The sequence below is a fragment of the Cydia fagiglandana genome, chromosome 2, assembly GCF_963556715.1.
Source record: "Cydia fagiglandana chromosome 2, ilCydFagi1.1, whole genome shotgun sequence".
Lineage (NCBI taxonomy): Eukaryota > Metazoa > Arthropoda > Insecta > Lepidoptera > Tortricidae > Cydia > Cydia fagiglandana.
Genome location: NC_085933.1, coordinates 14619320 through 14643461, shown reverse-complemented (window position 1 = coordinate 14643461; position 24142 = coordinate 14619320). Strand labels below are relative to the sequence as shown.

At 38.2% G+C, this 24142-nt stretch overlaps 2 protein-coding genes across 2 annotated transcripts in view; one reads left to right on the top strand and one right to left on the bottom strand.

Annotated features, from left to right (window-relative positions):
- Window positions 1–711: 711 nt before the first annotated feature.
- Window positions 712–18027, bottom strand: LOC134676064 (structural maintenance of chromosomes protein 5). The gene is made up of 21 exons (XM_063534351.1): window positions 17881–18027; window positions 17641–17782; window positions 15228–15416; window positions 14352–14572; window positions 13625–13871; window positions 12894–13098; window positions 11789–11936; window positions 10935–11076; window positions 10512–10729; window positions 8455–8618; window positions 8065–8194; window positions 7377–7512; window positions 7126–7220; window positions 4848–4959; window positions 4524–4607; window positions 3959–4183; window positions 3287–3396; window positions 2833–2950; window positions 2283–2440; window positions 1402–1519; window positions 712–926 (listed from the first exon to the last, which is right to left on the bottom strand). Exons 1-21 carry the CDS (start codon window positions 17949–17951, stop codon window positions 789–791), a joined length of 3171 nt encoding a protein of 1056 aa, XP_063390421.1. The 5' UTR covers window positions 17952–18027; the 3' UTR covers window positions 712–788.
- Window positions 18028–21605: 3578 nt separating this feature from the next.
- LOC134676742 (protein MTSS 1) overlaps window positions 21606–24142 on the top strand; it is a 119622-nt gene continuing 117085 nt past the window's right edge. Inside the window, exon 1 of the mRNA XM_063535130.1 lies at window positions 21606–21708. Within this exon, the coding sequence (XP_063391200.1) occupies window positions 21637–21708 (72 nt within the window). The 5' untranslated portion in view covers window positions 21606–21636. The remainder of the gene's footprint in view (window positions 21709–24142) is intronic.

The window sequence follows — 24142 nt, the reverse complement described above, 5'->3', positions numbered from 1 at the left end:
CCGTTCATAGCAAAATAAGACTACATTTAAAGCTTACAAAATTGTACACGCAGTAAAGTTAAATTAACATAAAAATGTTAAAGACACTGTTTTAATAGGATATTTGTCTGAACTTAGTAGATATTGGACTGTTTAGTACGCTGTTAAATTGTTTGTGTAAAGTGTTTACACTCTGTTATCCCATAGTAGCTGTAGCAAAGATGAAGTGATTGAACCTACTGATTGTGCAATATGTGTAAAGTTTAAGACATTCGTGCTTTGAATTTAACAGATGGCGCCGCACGGTTTCCGTACATTGTATAATATAACTGTCAAAATTTGATCTTTCACAATCAAGTGACAATTAAACATATGCGTCTCTATTTTCAGGTGTCATATATTAAGAGGCATGATTTTTTTAAACTTTACACATCTTAAACCATCATTGACTTTGAAAGAATTATAGTTTATCTAAATTGTGCGCTTTAAATACAACAATCATCGGAATATAACGTACTACATACAAACGAAACAACAACAGAAAATACAAGTAGCTCACTCGAGAAATTTACAATTTACGACCGCATTTAGCGAACAAAAGTCAAAACATAGACATAGCTTTTACAAATTTAAAAGAAAACACATACATGTTCGTTCTGTTATGTTAAATTTTTGATCATACGATGTCATTAAATGACTATATCAAATGAAGTCAGACGGTTTGTACTCAAATTGAATTCGGTACACAAGGCTTTAATAATCTCCGTTTAAAACTACATTTAACACATTTAAGTGTTAACTATTCGTAACTAGCTATTCGTCGGTCTGTAGGATTTGGCGTTATTTAAGAACTCCTGGTAATTCCACTGCTTGTAGTTCATAATTTGCTTGCCATTCATTATAGTGTGGACCATTATCTTTGGATTGTATTCCAAATTAGTCAGAAGCTGAAAAGAAACAGAAATTATATTACAGTGACATTGTCGAAGCATAAATACATGACTTATTTAGTTTATGTATCAACTCGTTTTTGTTTACTACTTCCCTAGGCGGTTAACGCTTCGCATGTCTAAGGACTGATCAGTGCGCTTGAATTTATACCCATTGTTTTATACAATAGGTTTAAATTCGTTTGCACTGATCAGTGCTTATAAATAAGAAGGGTTAAGGGTTCCCGCACATGTCCACGTGGAATCGGCAAAATCCGATAGTAAAAAGCTTTATGTCTGCGCAATAAGAGCGAAAAAGTCGTCGTTTGGCTCGGCTCGCATCGGTCGGCGCCTGCCTGCGTCGACGGCTTTTTCGATCTTATTGCGCGGACATAAAGCTTTTGCTGAATGCGTGTCGATATATCTGGGAAGACCCGAGTCGACATATAGGTACATGTGTTAATCGCAGTGCTCTTGTTAGGGTAGTACTCACTTTAGGCGTCAACAGGAAATACTGGGCGTTGTCGCACTCTGTTGTTACTTTGACGAGCAGGTGGAACATCTTGCGCTCGTTTATCGGGTCCATTCCCTGGTTTATTTCATCCACGCATCTGTAACACGACGAGTATGTAAATTCTACCTAAGTGTTTTTTTTATTTCAGATTAGTCAGCCAGTATGAAAGTGAAGGAAGCGAAAGGGGTATGTCTGGATCGTAGCAAGTAGAAATCCGTGGTCTCTGCCTAACCCTCCGGGAAATAGGCGTGATTATATGTGTATATGTATGTAGCCAGTCAGAAATGCGGTAAACATCCTACAATCACAGTAACACCGTCGTCACGCGCGAAATGTGACATTAGTTCGGCCGCGCATTGTTGAAGAATTTCGGAAGTGCACAAACATAATAAAATACAGGTACTAGTGGCGCACACTGGAATCGTCACGCCTGCTGTCTCGTCAGCTGCTGGAGATGGTCAGAGAACCGGTAACGGACCGAGACAGAGATGCCGTAGTTGTAGAGTAGGACCAAGGTAACTCTGCACGGCATTTGCAATGGCAAAGTGCGAAAATGTCGTTAATTAATGTCAAATTTCTATGAAAATATGACGACTCTCCCTTTGTTCTATTCAAATCGATGCAAAATTAGCGTAGACGGAGTCTAGTCTCATCGAAACGGCACGGTAATGAGCTGCAGCAGCGACATGAGGTACATGGCGTTGGACGGACAGCGCGCGTATCCGCCCGACTGCAGTTGTTCATACAAGAACATACCGGGACAGAGATGCCGTATACATAGTCATACCGGAACGGGGCACTCCCTCACTTTGTTCAGTTCTAAATGATGCAAAGTTAGCTTAGACGAAGTGTAGTCTTACCGGAACGGCACGGTGGTGAGCCGCTGCAGCGACATGAGGTACATGGCGGTGGACAGCGCGCGCTCGCCGCCCGACTGCGCGTGCCTTGTCAACTGCTGCAGTTGTTCAGACGTCCGGAAACGGACCAGGATAGAAATGCCGTACTTGTCGTAGTCCTCCTGTTAAATATAATTGGTACTAGAAACTTAGTTTCATGAAGCTGATCTCTTATTAATATAATATTCGAAAAAAGCTATTTGGATACTTTTCTCGCTCAAAATTATGAAACTAGTGAACTGGGAATAAATTTATTTATTGGTTTACCATGGCGACACCTGAACAACATTTTATTATTGTTCAATAGGCTTTTATTTTAAAAGGTCTGGTAATCAGTTATGTAAGCCAACATGTAGATTATAATATGTAAAACAACAAAATGTTGTTATACTGCGAGCCTTTGACCTCAGGGCTTTAGATGCCAGGTTAAAAAATCGTCATCACGAGATTCGCGAGTGCTCAGGGTTCTAATTTAGGTAGTATGTGTGACCTGAAATAAAGTTTTAGCACTTACATCACTTCCAGCTTTGTCGAGTTTGATTTCCCCGGCGCAACCCAGCTTGGCGAACATTTCTCCGAAGCTTTTGTCTATATCCTGCAGTAAGTTTTCCAATGGAGGCAGCCATTTCGCTCTGTAAAAATAATAACTTTTGTTAGTACTTTTTGTGTATGTGTGTCCAAATGTCTCACTATCATCACTGGCTTTTGAACGTCCCACTGCTGGGCACAGGATTCTTCTCAAAAGAGCAACATGGACTGAGGATGTTGTCGGATTAAAGCTATATAGATCATGCATAAATATAAGGGCGGTATTCCATCTGTCCAATATCTTTGTGCCATGTGTATTGCGTCCCACATTTTGCTTAATGAGAGAGTGAAATACAATGACATTGAACAGGTGGAATACCACCCTAAGATAAGTTTGTTCTGGGTGTTCTGCATCTAATACATAATTGATCATGAATTACCTGATAGCATTCATTTTGCTTTCAAGCTCCTTGTGGACGTCACTGTTGCTGCTGACGTCGGTCTTTAATTTCGCTATTTCTTTTTCCCTTATCTCATATTCTTTGATCACCTGTAACAAAGATGTAATGTCTGATACGCGGGGTTTTAAGAGGACTATACTATACTATAAGCATTATACTCGTATTTAGTCTAGTGTAGCTTATAGAAGGGTAGAGTATAGAATTGACATTTGGCACTACTTTTAACAAGGGAAAGCGCGTTTTCACTAAAAACAGGTTTTTACGGTAACATATCCTCCCTTGTTGGTACAATCCATCCTAGTTTGTAGCTCGCAGCAGTGCTCCTGTAGTCTATCCAGCTCGGCCGGCAACTCATCAAACCGCTTCGAGAAACCTTGACTCACGTAGTAAATTGCTGTCACCTGTTCAAGTGTTCATCTCCCTTGACCATACAATGCATTGCTAATCTGCATTTTGTAGCACTGCTCCGGATTGCTCCTAGAAACCCTGACTCTAGTAGATTGCTGTTACCTGTTCATCTCCCTTGTCCATACGAGTACAATCCATCCTTGTTTGTAGCTCGTAGCAGTGCTCCTTCAGTCTATCCAGCTCGGCCGGCAATTCTTCAAACTGCTCCTAGAAACCCTGACTCACGTAGTAAATTGCTGTTACCTGTTCATCTCCCTTGTCCATACAATCCATCCTTGTTTGTAGCTCGTAGCAGTGCTCCTGCAGTCTATCCAGCTCAGCCGGTAACTCACTGAACTGCTCCTTGAAGGGGAAGCTTGGATGCTGCGGCAAGAGCTCGCTGCCGCACGCTTTCTTTGCCTCTTTCAGTTTAGCGTGAGCTTTCGTATTCGTATTCTTGTAGCGTGCTTCCATGTCTTCTAATGTATGCTGAGGATATTAATTTTGTCAGTAATACTTATGTTATCACTACACCTTATAAAACAAAGTCCTCCACCGCGTCTGTCAGTTTTTGTGTATGTATGTTCGCGATAAACTCAAAAACTACTGAACAGATTTTCACCTATCAATAGTGATTCTTGAAAAAGGTTTAGGAGTATAATTTGCTAAGGTTTTGTGTAACCTGTGCGAAGCCGGGGCACTAGCTAGTACTTATAAATATACAATAGCATCATGTTTATGGTTTAGAAATAATGTTTAATGTTCAATACAAAATCACTTGTGAAATGTTTAAAAATAACAAAAGCAAAAAAATATAATAGATACATACCTTTGCCTCTCGCAATGCTATTTCAAGTTCCCTTAATTGTGATTCCTGTCTTTCTGTCGCCTTTCTACTGATGTCTAATTTTACCTAAAAATAAAAATAAACTACATTACTTCTTTAAAAAAAACCGGTTAAATCAAAAAGATGACAAGATATTAGTATTGCAGCTGTTTCCTTCCATATCAATATGATTGGAGAAAGTATTCCATGATTCTTCATCGTTTTTTAGAATTTCACATTCAATAAGTTCATGTGTCTGTCCATGCGTCGCCGTCCGTATTGTTAACTCAGTGAATCTTACAAATTTTACTTTTGTAATTGCAATACCTTCCACATTTCTCCATTGAGCAATTTATCCTGCAGCTTTTTCATAATGCCTACTAGTTCCTGGTGCAACTTGCACTGCTTCTTCACGACGTTCCTCTGTTCCCGTCTACATCTGTAAATAATATTTCATTAGCCCTTCAGCTTCCAGGGGTCGATATTAGCCAGCCAAAAAACGACCTTAAATTTTATAAATTAAGAGTGAATTTTACTTTTAATGTATGGACCGATGTCGAATGGATCGAAAAACGAGAGGAGTCAATGCAATGACTCATATCTGAATGCGTTTCTGCACCTGTACCACCAGTTGAAATAAACGAAACGAAATAAAATACCATTGAAATAAACGCTAGCGTGTGCGTAACTTCCTTTCTATGCATCTCGCTCGTACTCGCATATGCGAGCGATATGTATAGAATAATTTTTAAGAAAAAAAAACCGACTTCTATAGGGCAAGGTGAAAGATTATGGTAGATGGTGCACTATGTAGAAAAGGAGGTAAAACCAGTACTTTCTAGTAGCATTTCGTTTCCGTAAGGGTCGTAGTTCTAGCCTAACCTAACCCACTTCTCTGATAGCAGTTCGGTTCTGTGAGGATCGCAGTTCGAACCTAATCAAACCCACTTTTCTAGTAGCATTTCGTTTCTGTAAGGCTCGCAGTTCTAACCAAACCTAACCCACTTTTGTTCGGTTCTGTGAGGATCACAGTTCAAACCTAACCTAACCCACTTAACGGCGCTTGCGGTTTGGCATCATCATACTTTATACCTACATTTTATGGTGGGTAATCATAGCGGTTTATTTAGTTTAGGTATCATAGTGGTTTTCCGGGTCAAGGCCCGGGTCTCTGAGTCCGAGTCCAGGTCCGAGTCCCGGTCCGAGTCCGGGTCCGAGTCCGGGTCCGAGTCCTGGTCCGAGTCCAGGTCCGGGTCCGAACCGGATCCGGGTACGAGTCCGGGACCCAGTCCAAGTCAAAATCGAAATTCGAAATCACCAAACGTGTACTATGCGTCGTTGAAGAGTTCTGTTCTGATCATCATCAGCAGTTCCACTTCATCAAATGCGACAGTTTTTAATGTAAATGCTTGATTTTATGATGAAAATACAGAAAATTCTATACGTATGCCTTTAAGATTTGAGGAGTTCCCTCGATTCCTTATGGATCCCATCATCAGAACTCGAGCTTGACAGAAATGTGGCTTAAAAACCAAACTTGCTTAACAAACATAACGAAGAGGACAAATCGCCAAACGTGAACTATGCGTCGTTGAAGAGTTCCGTTCTGATCATCATCAGCAGTTCCACTTCATCAAATGCGACAGTTTTTAATGAAAATGCTTGATTTTCTGATGAAAATACAAAAATCTCCATACGCATGCCTTTAAAATTTGAGGAGTTCCCTAGATTTCTCATGGATCCCATCATCAGAACTCAAGCTTGACAAAAATGAGGCTTAAAAACTTAACTTGCTTAACAAACATAACGAAGAGGACAAATCGCCAAAGGTGAACTATGCGTCGTTGAAGAGTTCCGTTCTGATCATCATCAGCAGTTCCACTTCATCAAATGTCACGTTTTTGAATGTATATGCTTGATTTGTTGATAAAAACACAAAAATCACTATATGTATGCCTTTAAGATTTGAGGAGTTCCGTCGATTCCTCATGGATCCCATCATCAGAACTGGATTTTGACAAAAACGGGACCAATCTGTATGTATATACATTCAATCAAAAAAGGAATTTTCAAAATCGGTCCAGTAATGACAGAGATATGGAGTAACAAATAAAAAAAATAAAAAAAAATATAATAAAAAACATACAACCGAATTGATAACCTCCTCCTTTGGGATTTGGAAGTCGGTTAAAAATGGAATATGTCAGTTTGACACTTCTTAGGAAGTCGTGGCAAGTCTACATAACTTAACTGAGGGGCTACCGCCATAACCGAAATTCGCAAATTGCGGGGATTTTTCTCTTTTACTCCAAAGAAGGCGTAATTAGAGTGACAGAGAAAAATGCCCGCAATTTGCGAACTTCGATTTTCGCGGTTATAGCCCTGAGCTTGTGACATTACCAATTTTTAGTCAGTGTGCAAGAATAAAGTTTATAATATAAAGCAATCTGTTACCACAACTGAATCTACGGGGAAATAATAGGTACGATAGGGGCCAAATAGGAAAGGACTTGAACTTATACTTTTTATATTATTTCATAATATGGCTAATTTAATTTAACTGACTATTAAATTATGGCAAAGTAAATAATCATATATAACATACTTCTCTTTTTCTTCCTGTAGATTGAAAGTTTTTTCGTTTTCAATATCTTGGACCTTTCTCTCTTGAAGACGTATCTGTATGCCGAGCGCTCTAAGCTAAAACATTAGAAGTTTTACCGTGAGTTAGCTAGTGAAATTATTTTAGTAGGTACCTACTAATCAGTTGTTACTCCAGAAAAATTGCACTATATTTCGATCAATTTCATAAAAATATTAGACTTATTAATGCAAATCGTTTCAATGTTACCATACCTTCTCAGTGTTTTCGGTGATCTTTTTTCTCTCCATGTTCAGGTTGTTCAGCTTGACTTCTAAATTTGCTACTTTATTTTGAAGATCTTGCATTTTAGCTTTCATGTTTTTAGCTTTATTCTCAAGTTCTGAAAGCCTGAAAAGGGAAAAAAAACATAAAGACAACGCAAAACCCAAGCTAGTTTTAGATTCCATCCAGGGAAGTACCCACTATAAGAAATTGTTTCCAAAAAAAAAAAGTGTTAATATATGTACAAATATGAAATATTGTCCACTCATGTTGCCGTCAGGTACAGTCGACGTCAAATATATGTTTACATTTTTCGCCTTAATACAAACGAGTAAGGTATTTGTAGTGTAAACATATCTCTGGAACTAAAAAGATTAGGTACATACAAACCCATATATCAGAAATAATTGACACTGAAAGTCTTAACCTCCTAAGGCCCAGCTATAGAAATGAAGAATGATAGAAATGAGGAAATAGAGTTGATTTTGCGTTGTTCAAAAACTGAACGAAACAAAGCAAAAGCAACTCTGTTCCAATCGGTATGTAGGTTATAGGTAGGACTTTGGGCCTTGGATGGCGCGTTAACAGCTGCATTCTCACGGAGCCGTATACATATTTTGTACCGCTGTGCTCGACGGGTCTCGGCTCGGCACCCAGCTATACCTATTGTATACTCACTGAGTTTTGTGGTTGTCAAGCTCGTCCTTATCGACAGTGTTGGCTAGAAGTCTCGCGGGCCCTATCTCCACCGTGGAACTCGACTTCGCCCCGCTGTAGCGCGACACGCTGATGTTGATGCGATGATTTTCTAAAAAACAAGTGACGGATGACGATTGAAATCAAATTGACAAGCGCAATCTGAAATCTTAAGTCATACATTTGTATAGAAAGAGCAATGTTTCAATCCATACAGAGTCATGAACATAGTTACGCCTGTTCGCTAGGAAATATCACAATGTTGTCACAATTTTAGCTCCAAAGACGCGCAGGCCTAGGCCCAATAGTACCGAGTATGAATTGTGCTGAATTAAGCAAATTAAGTAAATAAAAATAAATAAAGGAACTCACCAGTAAAGAAAGATTTAATGCTGGAAGGCACTTTGGAGCAATTATTGAAGGTGTGGTCGTTTCCTATGGGTATGTTTTGTATATTGTAATTGCCACACAGGTACCGCAAGATGGGATCGGGCGCCGTTATCGTATCCAAAAGGTACGTGTGGAAACCGAGATAGCTAAAAAATACAAAAATAAATCTTGTCATAACTAAAGCCATATGTAGCATTCCATATCTTTTATTTCACTAAGGTTACGCCTACTCGAAGCCAACTATTATTTCATACTGTTTAGGTAAGCCGTGACATTTACCTATATCAACTGGATGCCGAAAAATCATGCAACATAACTTCGACTTGCTATGCAAATGGGCTCATGACGTAGGTCTCACAATAAACGCAAAAAAACTAAAATTATCCACATACGATCGCCATACACTAAAGAAATACGGGTCCCTAACATCGTAGCGCACACACATTACTGCTTACATAACCCTAACAATAACTGTAAATGCGATACGCTCGAACTTGTCAACCACCACACCTATTTAGGCCTAATTATAGATAACAACTTCAATTGGGGACCGCACATAGATCACATATGTTCAAAACTTAGATCCGTCATGGCTAACTTAACATTGCTCAAATACAAACTCCCATACAATACACTACGTATGCTTTACCTATCACTTGCCGACTCAATTATATGTTATGGTATCACAAGCTACGGGCGGACATACAAAACCTACTTGGAACAAATCTATAACCTACAAACAGCACTTCTGAAAACAATTGTACCGAATAAAATTAAAGAAAAATATAAAAATGATAAAAAAGGCCTATTTAAACATTGCAAAGTTATTAACGTCTTTGATAGGTTTTGTTTGTCCTTAGTAACAGAGGAGTGTAAAATCATACCCTCATTAGATAAAAAAACTCGCTCCAGTAATTTACGTACCTCTGACTATCTACCTTCATATACAACACCAAAAAGTAACAATGTATACGGTAAAAGAGTAACTGAATTTCTACTCCCATATGTATTAAACACCTTACCTAAGAATTTACAGTACGATCTCATTAACATTGTTGAAAATCACGGCAAATGTATGCCAATCCTAAAAAAATACTACCTAAGTCTAGATTAATGTATAAAATAGAAGCAGAGATTTTGATATTTATAGATTAAGTTGTGTTTACCGAACCACAACTAAGCATGTAATAGATGTAATAATAGTATTAAGCAAACGCGGAGTGGACCGCGCGATCTCGCCAACTATTACATAAACCCTAGAGGTTTTCAATAGTGGCATGCATGTAAAAATTGTATAAAAATATAAAGTGAATAAATAAACTAAAAAAAAAAAGTAAAATATGAACTTGGACTAATGGGGTGCCTTTCAGAGTAGCCACTTACCGTAAACCTATTTTGCTCTGTGCATCAATTTTTTTTTATTATTATTAACCTTTTGGACGCCAATGACCAATATATCCGCACCGCAGGTTTAACGCCAAAGAACGATTAATCGGTCACATACCAATATGTTACGTGCATATGTAATAAAGTTCAATTTCAGTTTTGACTCTTCGGTGACGGGGCGTCCGAGTGACAGCTTTTGTGTTTCACACGGCGTCGAAAAGGTTAAATTGTGGTATGTTGATATAATGATATACCTATGCCGATAAAAAATAATGAAATTATGGTATAGTTGTTATGTACATAATATGTAATGTACAACTGTTGGAGCACAATTACCCAATGGGAGCAAAGCACATTTTACGGTATCAAAAAAGACAATAATATCGATCAAAACATCTGGACTGTGTAACTGTAATGTCTTAGTTATAGTTACGATGGAATCAGATGTTAAAAATAGCTCAAAATGCCTAAAAATGGTTGTAATTAATACTAAATGTGAAGTTGGCAGCCCCGTTACAACCGAATCGAATATAAACGGCCAGACAACGGAATCTAGATTAGCCATTAAAACGGTATCGACGAGACATTCAATCTGACATACATACATACCTACATAGTGAAATATTTGCCAATAAAACGTTCTCAGTTCTCACCTCAGCTGTCCTATGTCCTTCTGCTGCGCCCTATAGTGTGAGAGCGCAGGATACCCCTCGCTGCTGACGGCGTTCACGGTCCGCAGGCCATGCTCCATCCTCACGATGTTCGTGAACTGGTTCATGTCCTGGCTGCATTCGAACGTGAACGCGAACAGGTCGCGGGATGCCACCTTGGCTTCGAGGTATCGAGCGAATTTCGGGTCCGTGAAGTTTATCTAGAAATAAACTTTGTTAGAAACTAAGAAATCAGAAATATTTATTGTGTAAACTGTGTAGGTACAAGAACTATAACTAAGTACATTTTTTGATGAGTATCAACAGTTTTACCCTTTTCGGGCATACAATTTATTTTATCTTAAACTAGAAAACACATGTATCAAAAAACTACAATCAATCTATTAATATTTTTCTTCAACATACCTCAAGTATCATAGGTTCATAAACTTTCTTCTGGAACATGGCCCGGTTTTCGCGCAGCCACTGCACCGCTTTGTATGTGTGCTCGCTGGCTTGTTTCAGCACTTCGAGGCGTTTTTCGTCCACGTTCTCTAGGCTGCGGATTCTGAAATCAAATATTTTAAGCCGTTACCTACAGCGCATTTGTACTTACAGTTAGCTGCTGAGATAACTGACCCCCTCCCCCTTTAGAAATTTGTTTGTTAGCTTTACATCAAGAGTAAATCTATTTGAAAGTATGTAGGTATATTATTATATCCAAAGCAGATGTAGAAACCTTAAATAAAATAAATTAAATTGTAATTGTAAAGAAGATGCTCCTTGACACCACCAGGGATCCTAGGGCGGGCTCATTCCTTGGCCAAAGAATTGGAGTTGCCATCCAGCGGGGGAATGTGGCCAGCATTATGGGCACCCTTCCGCAGGGATCGGATCTGGGGGACTATTTGTGTTAGTTTTAATTTAGTTTTTATTTAATTGTAAGTTATTTTATAAGGTTCGATTTAGATGTGTTGAAATGTATTTGTTTGTGTAACTATTTTGTGATTTGACAATCAGAAATAAATTGTAATAAAAAAATATAGCCGTTTATTTATCAATGTTAATCGCATCTAGTGTGCAACAGCCTTTACCTAGATTTATGGGGCATCATCTATGAAAAGGGACCTTATTGTCGATGGCGCTTACGCCGCTCAGTTTCGCGAGTGTATTAATATCGGAGCATCGTTAATAATGGCGTAAGCGCCATCGACAATAAGGTCCCTTTTCATAGATAACGTCACATATGCCTTAAGAAATGATTGCAGTAAGTATGTTACTTGTTCTGATGTAGTCGTATCACGGGCGTGACGTTACTTTCGAGCTGAAACTGTATTTCCATATTCTGTTTCTTGATCCCATCTATGCTCGCGTTCTCCTTCGCAATCTTCTTGTGTAGTTGCGCTAACTCCATTTTGACGGCATCCTCTGTAAGGGTGTAAATGTCATTGCGTCTCACTCTCTCATTTAGCAAAATGTGAGACAAAATACACATTGGACAACAAAATTGGATAGGGAGAATACCACCCCAAGGTTAGTAATATTTCACTAAATTGTGGACTGTCTGACGCACTTGAGACAGTCGAATGAGTGAAAAAAAGAACGCGTTTTGCAACTCATGCGTCAGAAAGGGACAATGTGATTTGCTGAATTCTGTACCTAAGCTTTGCAAAAAAATACTCCCAAATAGTGATGGTCAGGTGATGGTAGATTGGCAGTTGTACTAAACTTAACGAAATTACAATGTTTTAAATAAAGGGAACATACTGAAAATAGAAAAAAATCTAAATAAAATTTGTTGTCAAAATTACACTTGGTATGATATGAATAACAAAATAAGAGACAAAAATAAAAAATAAAATTTTACGTCATCTACGCTGATTGTACAATAATTATCACTACCTACACTTAAATAGATAATATTAGAAGCACTATTTAATTATTATTCAATAATTAAAATTGGCGCGAAGGGCCAACTTCTGTAGAAATTTTGAATATAGAGCTTTTTCTACTGGATAATTAAGTCCCCAAGACTGGTTAATTAAATAAATTGGATTAAGCATTATGTCTGCCATTTGTACATTATTTTTATGTTTTGTGCAATAAAGTTTAAATAATTAAATAATTGGTCTGCCAGACTAGTACAAACAGCAATACTCGTAACTGTACATCGGTGGACCTTATTACAAAAGGCATAAGGTCCACCGTACAGTTAACAGTGTGGGCGATGGTATAGTCAGAAGAAGTTGCTAAGCGGGCGAGGCGTTCAAAATTACCTTGACACGCTCTTATTCTCTTAACAAAAAAGTCTCGTCAAGATCATTTTTAACACCTGGCCCGATTAGCAATTTCTGCTGCTGACTGTAGTGACTGTACATTACATACCGTTAACTTCCTCGTCGAACTTCCTCTTGTCCGTAATCAACTTATCCAGTAAAGCTCTGGCCTCGGCCAGCTCTCTCTCTTTATTTTTGTGACGCTCCACTTTCTCCATCAGAGTAGAGTGTTTATCTCTCAAAGTGAACTCTTGCGCTTTCACTGACTCTATTGTTTCCTTCAACTTGTCTTTTAGAACACGGACCTCTCGGGCCTGAAAACAAATCATTTCTACAACCAACTCATAACCCAAATATGCGACTTTGCAGCGTTCCTAAGAATATTCATGAACGGAAGTTCATGTACAAACAATATCTAAGTCTAAGCTGAAGCTGTCTAAGGGTGGTATTCCACCGGTTCAATTTCTTTGTATGTCCAATGTGTATTTTCTGTCAAATTTTGCTTATTGAGACAGTGAGATGCAATGACATTGGACACATGGAATACCACCCTAAGCGTTAAACAAAATATTAGATAGAATTAAGACCCCACTTCAAAATAAATCAACTTTCGTTCAACAGATGGCGCTGCGGAACTCGAACCCGAAATTCCCGTATATTGGAGGAACGCGATTTTGATTCTTGTTTGATTCGTCCACGATAATTTTCATATGGTAGTTATTTAGTGAAAATATAGAAACTATCTGTCAATCACAAAATAAAAGTACAAACATTGTAGGGCTGCACACTAGCCCTGTACAAATAATATAATATCATAATTTTATAATTTTAAATACTTACTGCATTCAACTTCTGTTGTTCCAGTTTGCCAATTCCACTTTTAACTTTATTGAAAGCCTTTTCCAAAGGCTCCAACTTCTTTGAATGGATTTCCACCAGCTTAAGGGCCTTTTCTCTGTCGCCTTTGTACTCATTCACCTTCTCACGCAATTCTTGGTACTCTATCCAGTACTTTTTCCGTTCGCACATCAATATTTCCTGCTCTATCTCTTTACGTTGTTGCATGGCGTCGATTATTATTTTCAATCTAGAAATAATGGTGTCATAAATATTTATGTCAAGTGAAGAATTTCTATAACTATAATTACAGATTTAAAATGTGGCCACCTGTAAAACGAGTCGATAACACCTATTTTAATAGGCTCTTTAAGTAGTTTCTACGCTATGGTGGAATACAAAACATACACATGTCACAGCCATATAAATGGCTCGTCATAAACTCATGATCAGACCCCATTATCAGTGGTGAAATTTTACTGAAATGCAAAGGGTTGGCACTCACTCCCCCACCGTGCGGGTAAAATTCCGCAAGCTATTGGGTAAAAGTACGCATGTGGGGTAATTGTTCGCATCCAGAAAATTTCAATGGAATTGTCAATAAAATAAAAGTTTAACGGCCGCCAGCGCTGCGCGGCGTAAATCCTCCTCCGTGATCTGCGCTGCGCTCCGCCGGTTTGCGTGCTGGCCTTTAGTTTATGTGCAGTATGTAATTTCAACATGTGTTTACCTCTCGTTCTGTCGTATTTTTTCCTCGAGCAGCTGCGCGTTGTTCAGCAGTCTCGTCGACAGCCCCCGCTGCTCAGCCCTGGTCTTGATCAGTGCGTCCAGCTGTTCAACGCTCGTGTGCCCGCCCACCGCCGCTAGTGTACTCCGCAGGAGCTCCTGGGCGTTCATCTTAGAGAAGTCTTGCACCCGGTCTTGTGGGAGCAGTTGGCAGAGGTTGTCCACCTAAAGATAATTGAAGTATACAATAGATAGTATGTATAGAATATTAGGTATTTATAAGATTTGAATAACATTTAATTAGATCATAACCACAGAATAAATAATAGTACTAGGTACAGAAGACTCACTCTCTAACAAAACGCGTCTGTTACGATCGGGACAGATATGACCGCTAGGTGGCGACAGCGCCACGCGCGGCTTATGGCTAGCCACCAAAATTGGTGTGGAACGGATGTACTTGTGGCTAGTTAGCTACCTGTTGCAAAGCGACGAAATCGCGGAGTGAATCACGCTTGTCATAACAAAAGGATCATATAGCTTAGCGGTACCATATAAGTAGTCATGTAAGATGGCCCTCCCCCATATTTGTGACATATAAGGAATGTAATTTAGGTCAAGCTACTGCACATCTTCCACGTGTAAGCCTCCGCACCTAAACACGTGTAACCTAAACTCCTAAGTATATTACATAATTATAATCTAGCTTTTTATTAAAGGGATGGACATTATTTAACCGATAGTCCTTGGTTTCATTACTGTCCCTACTTCCAACCTCACATGGCGACCCTGCCAGCTTATCAACTTTGGATATATAGTGCTAAAACAGTTTAATTTAATGATCCATCAAAATGTGATATATAAATATGAAATAAAATACCTGAATATTCATAGTAGAAATGAGCTCTTGAACCTGCTTTTCCCTAACAGACTTGTTGTTGATCTTCCATATGCTTGCATCTTGGAGGTTGAAGATGCGAGTGATTATGACATTCGGTTCATTGGCCTCACGGTACAGCTCTATCTCTATGGTGGCCTCCTCGCATCCACTACGGACATATTCTGAAATCTGAAAAATTAATATAAAACAAATCTTTAAAAAAAAGTAATAACAACTTCAAACAGGATAAAATAATATACAGGACCTATTATCCTGTTTTATATGCCCTAAGCAACTGAGAGTGACCCACGACAGACCTCAATGGAAAGAGCTAGAGGAGGCCTTTGCCAAGCGGCACACTGAGCTTAGAGATATACTCTAACTCAGAACAAAGTGGCTAGATAGATAGATAGATAGAAGCAACTGAAACGTTCGAAGTGGGTGCCACGCCAAATATCAACACATTTACAAACATATATAAATTACACCAATGCGACCAACAGCAATAAGGGAAACAAGAACAGGGCATAATAAAAAAATATATTACGGAAGTGATAAGGATAAATAATATTCTATTAGAAGACTTGCAACTCTAGACCACTGACATGTTTTTGTGGGAATGTGAACGCTAACGCGACGTCATAACGACTATGGCGATGTACTACATTCGCACGTCAGTGGTTAAGGGTTAAAAATAGGAAGTGATTTTGCACGCCTCAAGTCTGAAGGTAATGAATTCCACAAACAAACGCGCTGGAAAATATAGGGATTGTTAAAGAATTCTGAGGAAGATTACAATCATGGGACTTCAAGAAGAACATTTTGGGAACACTGAAAAAAAGTAAAGGGGTCTTTTGAATAGCAGGGAGTTGTAGGGTTAAAAAATATGCTATAAAAAACAGAAAGAGTACAAAGGTTATGTCTATGACACACAGGAAGCCTTTAACTGTGAACGAAAGCTAAACACACACTCAAATTTGCACAATCCGAATGTGAAGCAACAGAAACATAGATGTATGTGATGTATATTACCATACCTATTTTCTATTTGTTTATCTTTAAATAGGTAGAGTCATAGAAGGATTACATTACATATTAAAGTTTTTAAGTGCAATAGATAAGACACTCCAAAATATAAGCATTTAATATTGCACTTTGATAACTAAACCACAGTTTTGCATTGCACGGGCGCGGGTGCGCTACGAATAGCAACCTTAATCCTATATCACATAAATAACTATACGAATTTACTTGTGTTTCCTTGAGATGCAAAAACATAATAATACCTACACCAAGTTATTGTATAGCATTAAGTTAAATTTATATTCTCATTTTAAGTGAATAATGTATATTCTTATGAGAATAAATGTCTTAAACCATAAACCATAACCACTACTGACTTACCCCCTTATTCATAAATGTATACTAAAGTTGAGAAGCCGATAATAATTGTTTGTCCTTTTCCATCATACCCATACGTCAGAAAGGGACAAACAATTATTATTGGCTTGTCAACTTTAGTAAACATTTATGAATAAGAGGGTTAATAAATACAGTATCATAAAAATGTCTTTTTGCTAATGTTTGCAACTATTGCTATCAAAGCAGATAACTTTTTGACATAATTATGAGTCACAGTTTAACGAAACAATTAAACTAAGGCCCACTTGCACTATTCCACTGACCCGGGGTTAACCGGTTAATCCTTGCGTTACCATGGTTACCAGTACAATTTGACACCGGGTCCGGTACGGTTAAACCGCTTCACCCCCGGGTTAGTGGGATGGTGCAAGTGGGCATAAGTGTATAACCTTGAAGTTAATTTTATTTACTCTAACTAAGTGAAGGCAGCTTCCTGCTGCCTACACACATCTGTCAACTTTTTAAAATATTTTTTTTTAATATTGTAAAGAAAGTGATGCAGCCATATTTACGAAACACATTGGCCAAGTGGTTGGTCGGGGTTAAATACTACAATTAATGTTATTACAGTCAAAGCATTAAAGAAGTAATACTTAAGTATTAGATATTTGGGGTCATTCTTGACCTGTTTTGCTGCAGCCCACAAGGCCCAAGCCGCCTACTGAGTCTCCATGAGTGGCTGCCCAAGCAATATTTGCATTCTAGCTAACATTACTGTGGCCCATGTAAAAAAATGGTTGTGTATATTGTATGTCTGACATATTTACTACATATTGATTGAATAAATGGAATTTGTTAAACAGACGAACACAGCAGGCAGCGAGGCAGCAGACACGCCTTGGTACATTTTAAGTAACCTTAATAATTAGCGTAAAATAAAACTCCCATACTTTGGTTGATAGCATCACATAGTATGTAGCAATCCTTCTTACAATGACTAGTTAGAACGTTTTATAAAATCATTTGATGTTATCGAGGGGTTAGATTTTACCTTCTTTGCCCTTCCAATGACGCTGGTTTTCCCGCAAAGTCCCAGAATAATGGCACAAACAAACGTCGATTTTCCAGTTCCATTTGGACCAATTATCAAATTTAGAGACGGGCCCGGGAACAATTCGACTTCTTTATACGTCCTGAAAATATGATATTTTAGTCAGACAAAGCGCTCACAACGGAACATTGCTTATAAACACGGAAATGGCGCGTAAATGTTAACATAAATTACACTTACACGAAGTTTTGTAAAGCTATTCTGTAAATGGAGCCGGCTTTAGCGGCCTTGTTCCTGGCGTTTTTAGGCATAATTTACAGTTTAAGTAGCATAGTATAAGTATCAAAGCTCGGAAATCCCTTTAACTCGATCCACTCACTCAAACAAATTTCTGAGAACTCGTCAAAAATGACTTACTTGACAGACTGACAGTTAGTTAGACTTATGTTACCAGCAAAATAATAAATTAACGATTCGTACCATGATTCACTTTCGTTAACCTTAACGTTACTTAAATCCGTTACGTTATTATAATCAGGGACGTTACGGAGCTCCGGTTCTGTTTCCGTTAAGTCGGAACTTCCGTTTGGTATTACATAAGCGGTTTACATTCGCGGCTCGTAGCTCGGCTCGCGGCTCGTCTCGTGGCTCGTCTCGAGCGCGTAAGCACGTCGAGCACTCTTGCCTCGTGGCTCGGTTGATGGCTCGTCTCGTGTCTCGTAATCTCGTCGAGCTATTCGATTTAAACACTAACGGCACGGTATAAGGTTCGTAACCGAATGACAAGCCGAACGAGAGTGTAAACGCAAGCGCGCGTCCCGCGCGAGCCCATCGCGAGCTCCTTTGACTCGTGCCCAAAAAGTCGTTCCTACGCGAGCTGACCCACGAGACGAGCCACGAGCATTTACACTCGCGTCTCGTGGCTCGCACGAGAATGTAAACCAGGGATGTAGCGGATGTGGTTATATAGGAACCGAAATCGGAAACGGAATCGGAACCAAAAATGAAACCGGAACCAGAATCTGAACTTGATTGATAAATAAGTGGACGAGATGTTAATGGTACCTAGGTTTATTAAAAACAAAATTGCAAATTGAACTTGATTTTGATTTCATTGTTCGTTTTTTACTAACATTCACCACACACAGTTAGTAGTCAGTACTGTCAGTAGCTACGTACACATTACACAACACAACACATACGAATAGGTAGTTTTAATTTCGATGACACGAATTACAAACAGCGCGTTGTCGGCGGGGCTATGACCGAATGACTGGTAAAAACTTGTTTGTTTTTGATGTACGCCGCTCATGTCCCGCCGCCGCGCTAATCACTGACATCCGATATACTTCCGTTTCAAAAGTAACGGAACCGAAACAGAAACACATAATTATGTGTATTACACATCCGTTCCTTTTTTGGTTCAAACAGAAGTTCCGACTTATCGGAAACGGAACCGGAGCTCCGTAACATCCCTGATCCTAACAAATCCGTTTCTGTTCCGGTTCCGTTAATTTTGAAACGAAAGTATAACGGACGTTAATGCTTGGCGGCGGGACATGAGCGGCGTACCGTACATCAAAAACAAATAGATTCATACCTGTCATTCGCTCATCGCCCCGCTTGCCACGTGCTGCATTAATTAATTGTATTTCGTGTTATTGAAACCTAAATTGGACAACTATCTTTAATTTGGCATAAAATAAACACTTGAGTCTGTGCGGAAAGAGAACTCGTGAAATGTATGGGGTCCAATGTACTCTACGTCTCTTCTCTTTCCGCACAAACTCTAGTTGGGTTTTTCTTTAATATGAATACTTACGGAATATGATTATTGTAGAGTCTGTGCGGAAAGAGAAGAGTCGTGGGATTTGAGGGCGCGCCAGTGCTATTTTATGGTTTTTGCTATGCTGACAACACTGGTCACGTGATTATAGTACGACACTAAAGGTCATGATACTTGAATCCCTTTTGTTCCAGTTTTTACCACGGCTTACTAAACGGAGCCTGTTGGTGGTGTCGGCTCGTCAACTCAATCCTCTGATTTAGCGCAGGCACTAGTTTTATTTTTAAAACACACTTGTTTTTATGTCTCAGATACTAAAAAGTGAGTGCGATTGACAAAACTGCTAAAACTAGTTAAGAATCTACCCAATACAACTGTAATTTTAGTACCAAACAAGATAGAGTCTCATTTATGTAATGCCTAATCTGTGCAGTCCAACAGTTATTAAAAATGGGTAGAAATTGGGCAATAGAACTATAGTTCGTTTTTTTTAGCATTAGAAAGAACTCCACAGAAGCAAGCGTGCAGCTTTTATCAGGCTCTTTAATTGTTAATAATTATTGTATTATCTAATGTAACATGGTCAATACATATAATTTACTTCAAATTATTACCGCTAAAAGTGCTGGATTTGGAACCACACGCTTACTTCTGCGAAGTTCTTTCTAATGCTAAAAAAAACGGACTATAGCTGTAATTTTATCTGGGATATATTTCACCCATTGTAAACTTGACTTGTAATGTATGTGTACATTATTAATAATAAATATGAATAAAAATAGTGCATAAGTAGGTAGGCCTTATTGGGATATGTCCGGTTCTCTCATCTCACGATATTTTACTTCGCCGAAAAGTCACTGCTAAATATGAAATATAATTTCCTAACTAACAGAACCTACAAATAAAGAAAATAAATATTTTATTAGAAAAAGTTTTATTCTTTGTAATCCAAGTCTGAATTAAAATATTCAATGTCACTTATGTTTGAGCTAGCTTCAGAACAACAACCAGCCAAGGACACTCATAGAACTATCTTCATCTGAACTGGATGTGCTTGAATCCGGCACGTAGATTACGAATTCTTGCATATCACCTACTTAGCGGTCTTTTATTCGAGATACCGTAGGTACTTTTACACAACCCTGAAAAAGAAATTACATATAAATATGCATAAAATAGCAAGTATCAAGACTATTTGTCAGTTATTTTAAATATCATGAATGACCTGCATATTTATGAAAATTAATATATTTTGAATGAATATACTTACCGATTATGTACCGGAGACAAGTTACTTAGGGGGCTTATTAAATAGGTAATTATTTAATATGAAATACAACATCAATACCCGCGAATAGCGGAAACACGTTCCGCGACTTTTTGTAAGTCGATAGTCGGCTTTTAGCCGTTTTCTTCCCGCTGACAAAACCGAACAATGTTAAATATAATTTTCCTTGTGGTTTTATGTACGGTTTTATCGTGTTTTGAAAATATTATATACATAAAACTTGCGGTTTTTGTTAAGAAAAATATACAATGACAGAAGTTTGTTTACTTTTTACAAGACAGGTGTCAAAGGTTTGATTGCCATATAAAATTTAAAATGTTAGTTCCCGTTTCTGCCACGACTCTTCTCTTTCCGCACAGACTCTAGAAAAAATACCAATAAAACTGGCCATTAAAACGATTTAATAATAACGTTAAAACGTTTTTTTTTTCTAATATTTCTAGCAACACTGAGACAAAAATTGACGAATCGTAACAAACCTTCTCCGGCCTATGTGCTTGTCGCTCCATTGCGAGGATCCGCGTCTGTTCTAATTTTGAATCGTAATTTGTGTATGAAAATAACACGAAAACAGGATTTTCCTGAATGAATATGCTGTTAATTAACTTCAATTAAATTCAGCGTAAATATTCCATGTGTTTTAGTGTTACCTGTACTGAAACAGTGTTATTTTTCCTCCTTGCCAAGACACTGAGGGTATTCATGTTTATAAAAATATTGATTTGTAGCATAATCGTTTTCTAACGTTTCTATTGTGTCTTGAAACGTTAGGTGAAATGTAGGTAATGGCTAAGCGTATGTGCAGCGTGAAATAATTATGAAAATGCAACAGTTGTCGGGGGATCGTAATGGCGCGTTCTCGGATGTGATTCCTTATTGTGTTTGATCGTGTTTTCTGTGTTTTGGTTGTGTTATTTTGACAATGGAGGGAACCACGGAGAAGGATTGTTCGCCTCTATGGAGCCTGTACCAGCAGATCGTGTCGGACATGAAGGTAGGTCATGGTTTTCAATAGTTTTTAGTTACATCGCGCGTCACGTAGTTTCGCCTGGACCGGTCGCCCCAGATGTCCATGCCCCGCTAAACCGTTCGAATTGAACGGAATTATGTTTATCAGTTGCTCTTGATACGGCTTGTAACCATCAATTATTTTCACCAGCATTTGTGGCATAGTTTCAGCTGGGTAAGAAAATATCATGTGCAGTGACTTAAATAAGTCACTTCAAAACTCCTTAAGATAAACCAACAACAAACTCTGTTGTTTTAATTTTAAACAGAACAGAGTCCTAACTTATTTCTTTGCATACTATAGTCAAAACGAATATCTTCACATACCTACAAAAAAAAAGAAAAAAAAAACCTTTGTTACATAGAAAGTTTCATATCATTCAAAGTAGTGGTGTTTCAGATAAATTAAGAAGAAAAGAAGATTATTATGATTTATGAAGAATCTTAACATTACTCATTTAATTCCTCATGTAACAACTAATTTGCATTATGTATGTTGCTTACAAATAAATATACATAAGATGCCGCAGATTGACATCTGTTGAATACACTATTACCTATTAAGGTGACTTGATTTGTATGTGTACATAGCTAATAAACTAAGTTTTTAAATAGCCTCCTTTGTGTCCCGCTGCTGCACAAAGGCTTCCTGTGTTTCATTACTTGTTAAAACTCAGTGTGTGCTCTATAATGTTACAAAGTGGGCCCAGATTGTCCATACATCTCTTATTTTGGCCTGTTTCTTCTCTGGCCATCCTTTAGAGCTGCATTTCCCAATCTATGGCTCGTGACCCATTGGTGGGTTGCAAGCGAATAATGAGTGGGCCCTAAAACTACTAGGGAATCTGAGCATTACCATTAACATTGAGTCGTTTTGGTTGCCAGTTTGGCCCAACAATCTGGGTGCATTTGGCAGATGTGTCCAGCAATTATTTTGCTAAATATTAATTATACTGCAACAGATACAGAACTGAAATGTATGTCAATATAGAAAGATTAAAATTGCTCAAACTACAATCTGCACTTGGTTTGGCATGCAACTCTGCACTCTTAGCTTTCATGCAAGAGTATGTACCTACTACCTACCATTTGTACGCATTTGCGTACTAGCTACCTAATCTCAACTATTTTAATACCTATAGCCAAATTACTTGTAGATGGTTATTACTTTATTAGGTATAAATTATATTTATAATTGATGCTTTTAACACCGGAAGGTAAATAAATTATGTGAATGAAACATGATTTTGATGTTTAAAAATATATTAAATATGTTCACTCATTTTATGAAGTCTTATATAAAAACTTAAAAAACCCCGAAATTTAAGAATACCATGGTAGATCTAAGCTTTGCGCCTGAACATTAATTCAAATTTGCCGCCTTTTTCTGCTGACAAATTGATTTGCCAGACGAATTCTTGAGTTTCACTGAACATATAGGTATGTCGGATGTAGCATGAAGATGAAAACATTAGCTCTATCATTGCCCTTCGTTTGGTCCGCATTGAACGTGTAGAGTACGCCCTGCATTCTTTATTAAGTCCCGTCTCGTAAAGACTTCCTATTGTTATTGCCTACTGCGCATGCAATTTAATTAATCCTGTACATCTTCTTTGTTGCAAATAAAGTAGTGTAATAGACAATAACGTATCGTGGAATAGTTTTTTGCAGTTACAGCATAGTTATAGGTGGGTTGTGTTCAATGTGTAATTAATATTTCACGAATTTCATCATACCTCTTTACTTTAACGTAACACGTAATAAATCGGTCATATGGTGTGTCATTATTCCATCAAAATCGGTTCAGTTTTTGCTGTTACAACCAAGTTACAAACACCGGTTGCGCTCTATTTAGACAGAAAATAATCATTTTATGTAATTAAGTACACTACGAACAATTAGAGGTTTTAATTAATAGCTATCTAAATAGGTTGTATAACTTGTTTTTTAATTCCTGATGTCTAGACTGGTTTAGAGATAGTTAAACACTAATATTTTAAAGGTTCTTGATCTCTGTAAAACCTGATTTTGACATCTTGTTAGTAAATACGGTTTCTTCAAAAAAATAAGGACGCCTCGGGTTCAATTCTTGGCTAGTGCCCACCAATGAGCTTTTCGGAACTTACGTCCGAAAACTGCAAAATATCTCGTTTGATATTTAATTATTTACCAGTCTCTTTTCAGGGAAGTACCTACTTAAAGTTCGTGCTCGTGAGAAAACCTAGAGAGAAAGAGACTAATGGCCTGTGCACACCGGCTGCGTGTGCGTGACGTGCACGTGCGCGTGCGGCGTTGTAGTATACAGATCCTTATGAGAGATGGCACACCGCTTACGTGACGTGTGCGGCTCCAACATTTTAGCACACGCGCACGTCACGCACACGCAAGCCGGTGTGGCTCGGCCTTAATCCCAATAATGC

Bases quoted from the DNA above. Each gene is read 5' to 3' on its own strand.
- LOC134676064 (XM_063534351.1), bottom strand. From the start codon at position 17,951: ATGCCTAAAAACGCCAGGAACAAGGCCGCTAAAGCCGGCTCCATTTAC. The intron at 2,951-3,286 runs GTAATTCATGAT...TTATTTTTACAG, and splicing joins AGCAAAATGAATGCTATCAG to AGCGAAATGGCTGCCTCCAT. The intron at 2,441-2,832 runs GTAAGTGCTAAA...TATATTTAACAG, and splicing joins TCGACAAAGCTGGAAGTGAT to GAGGACTACGACAAGTACGG.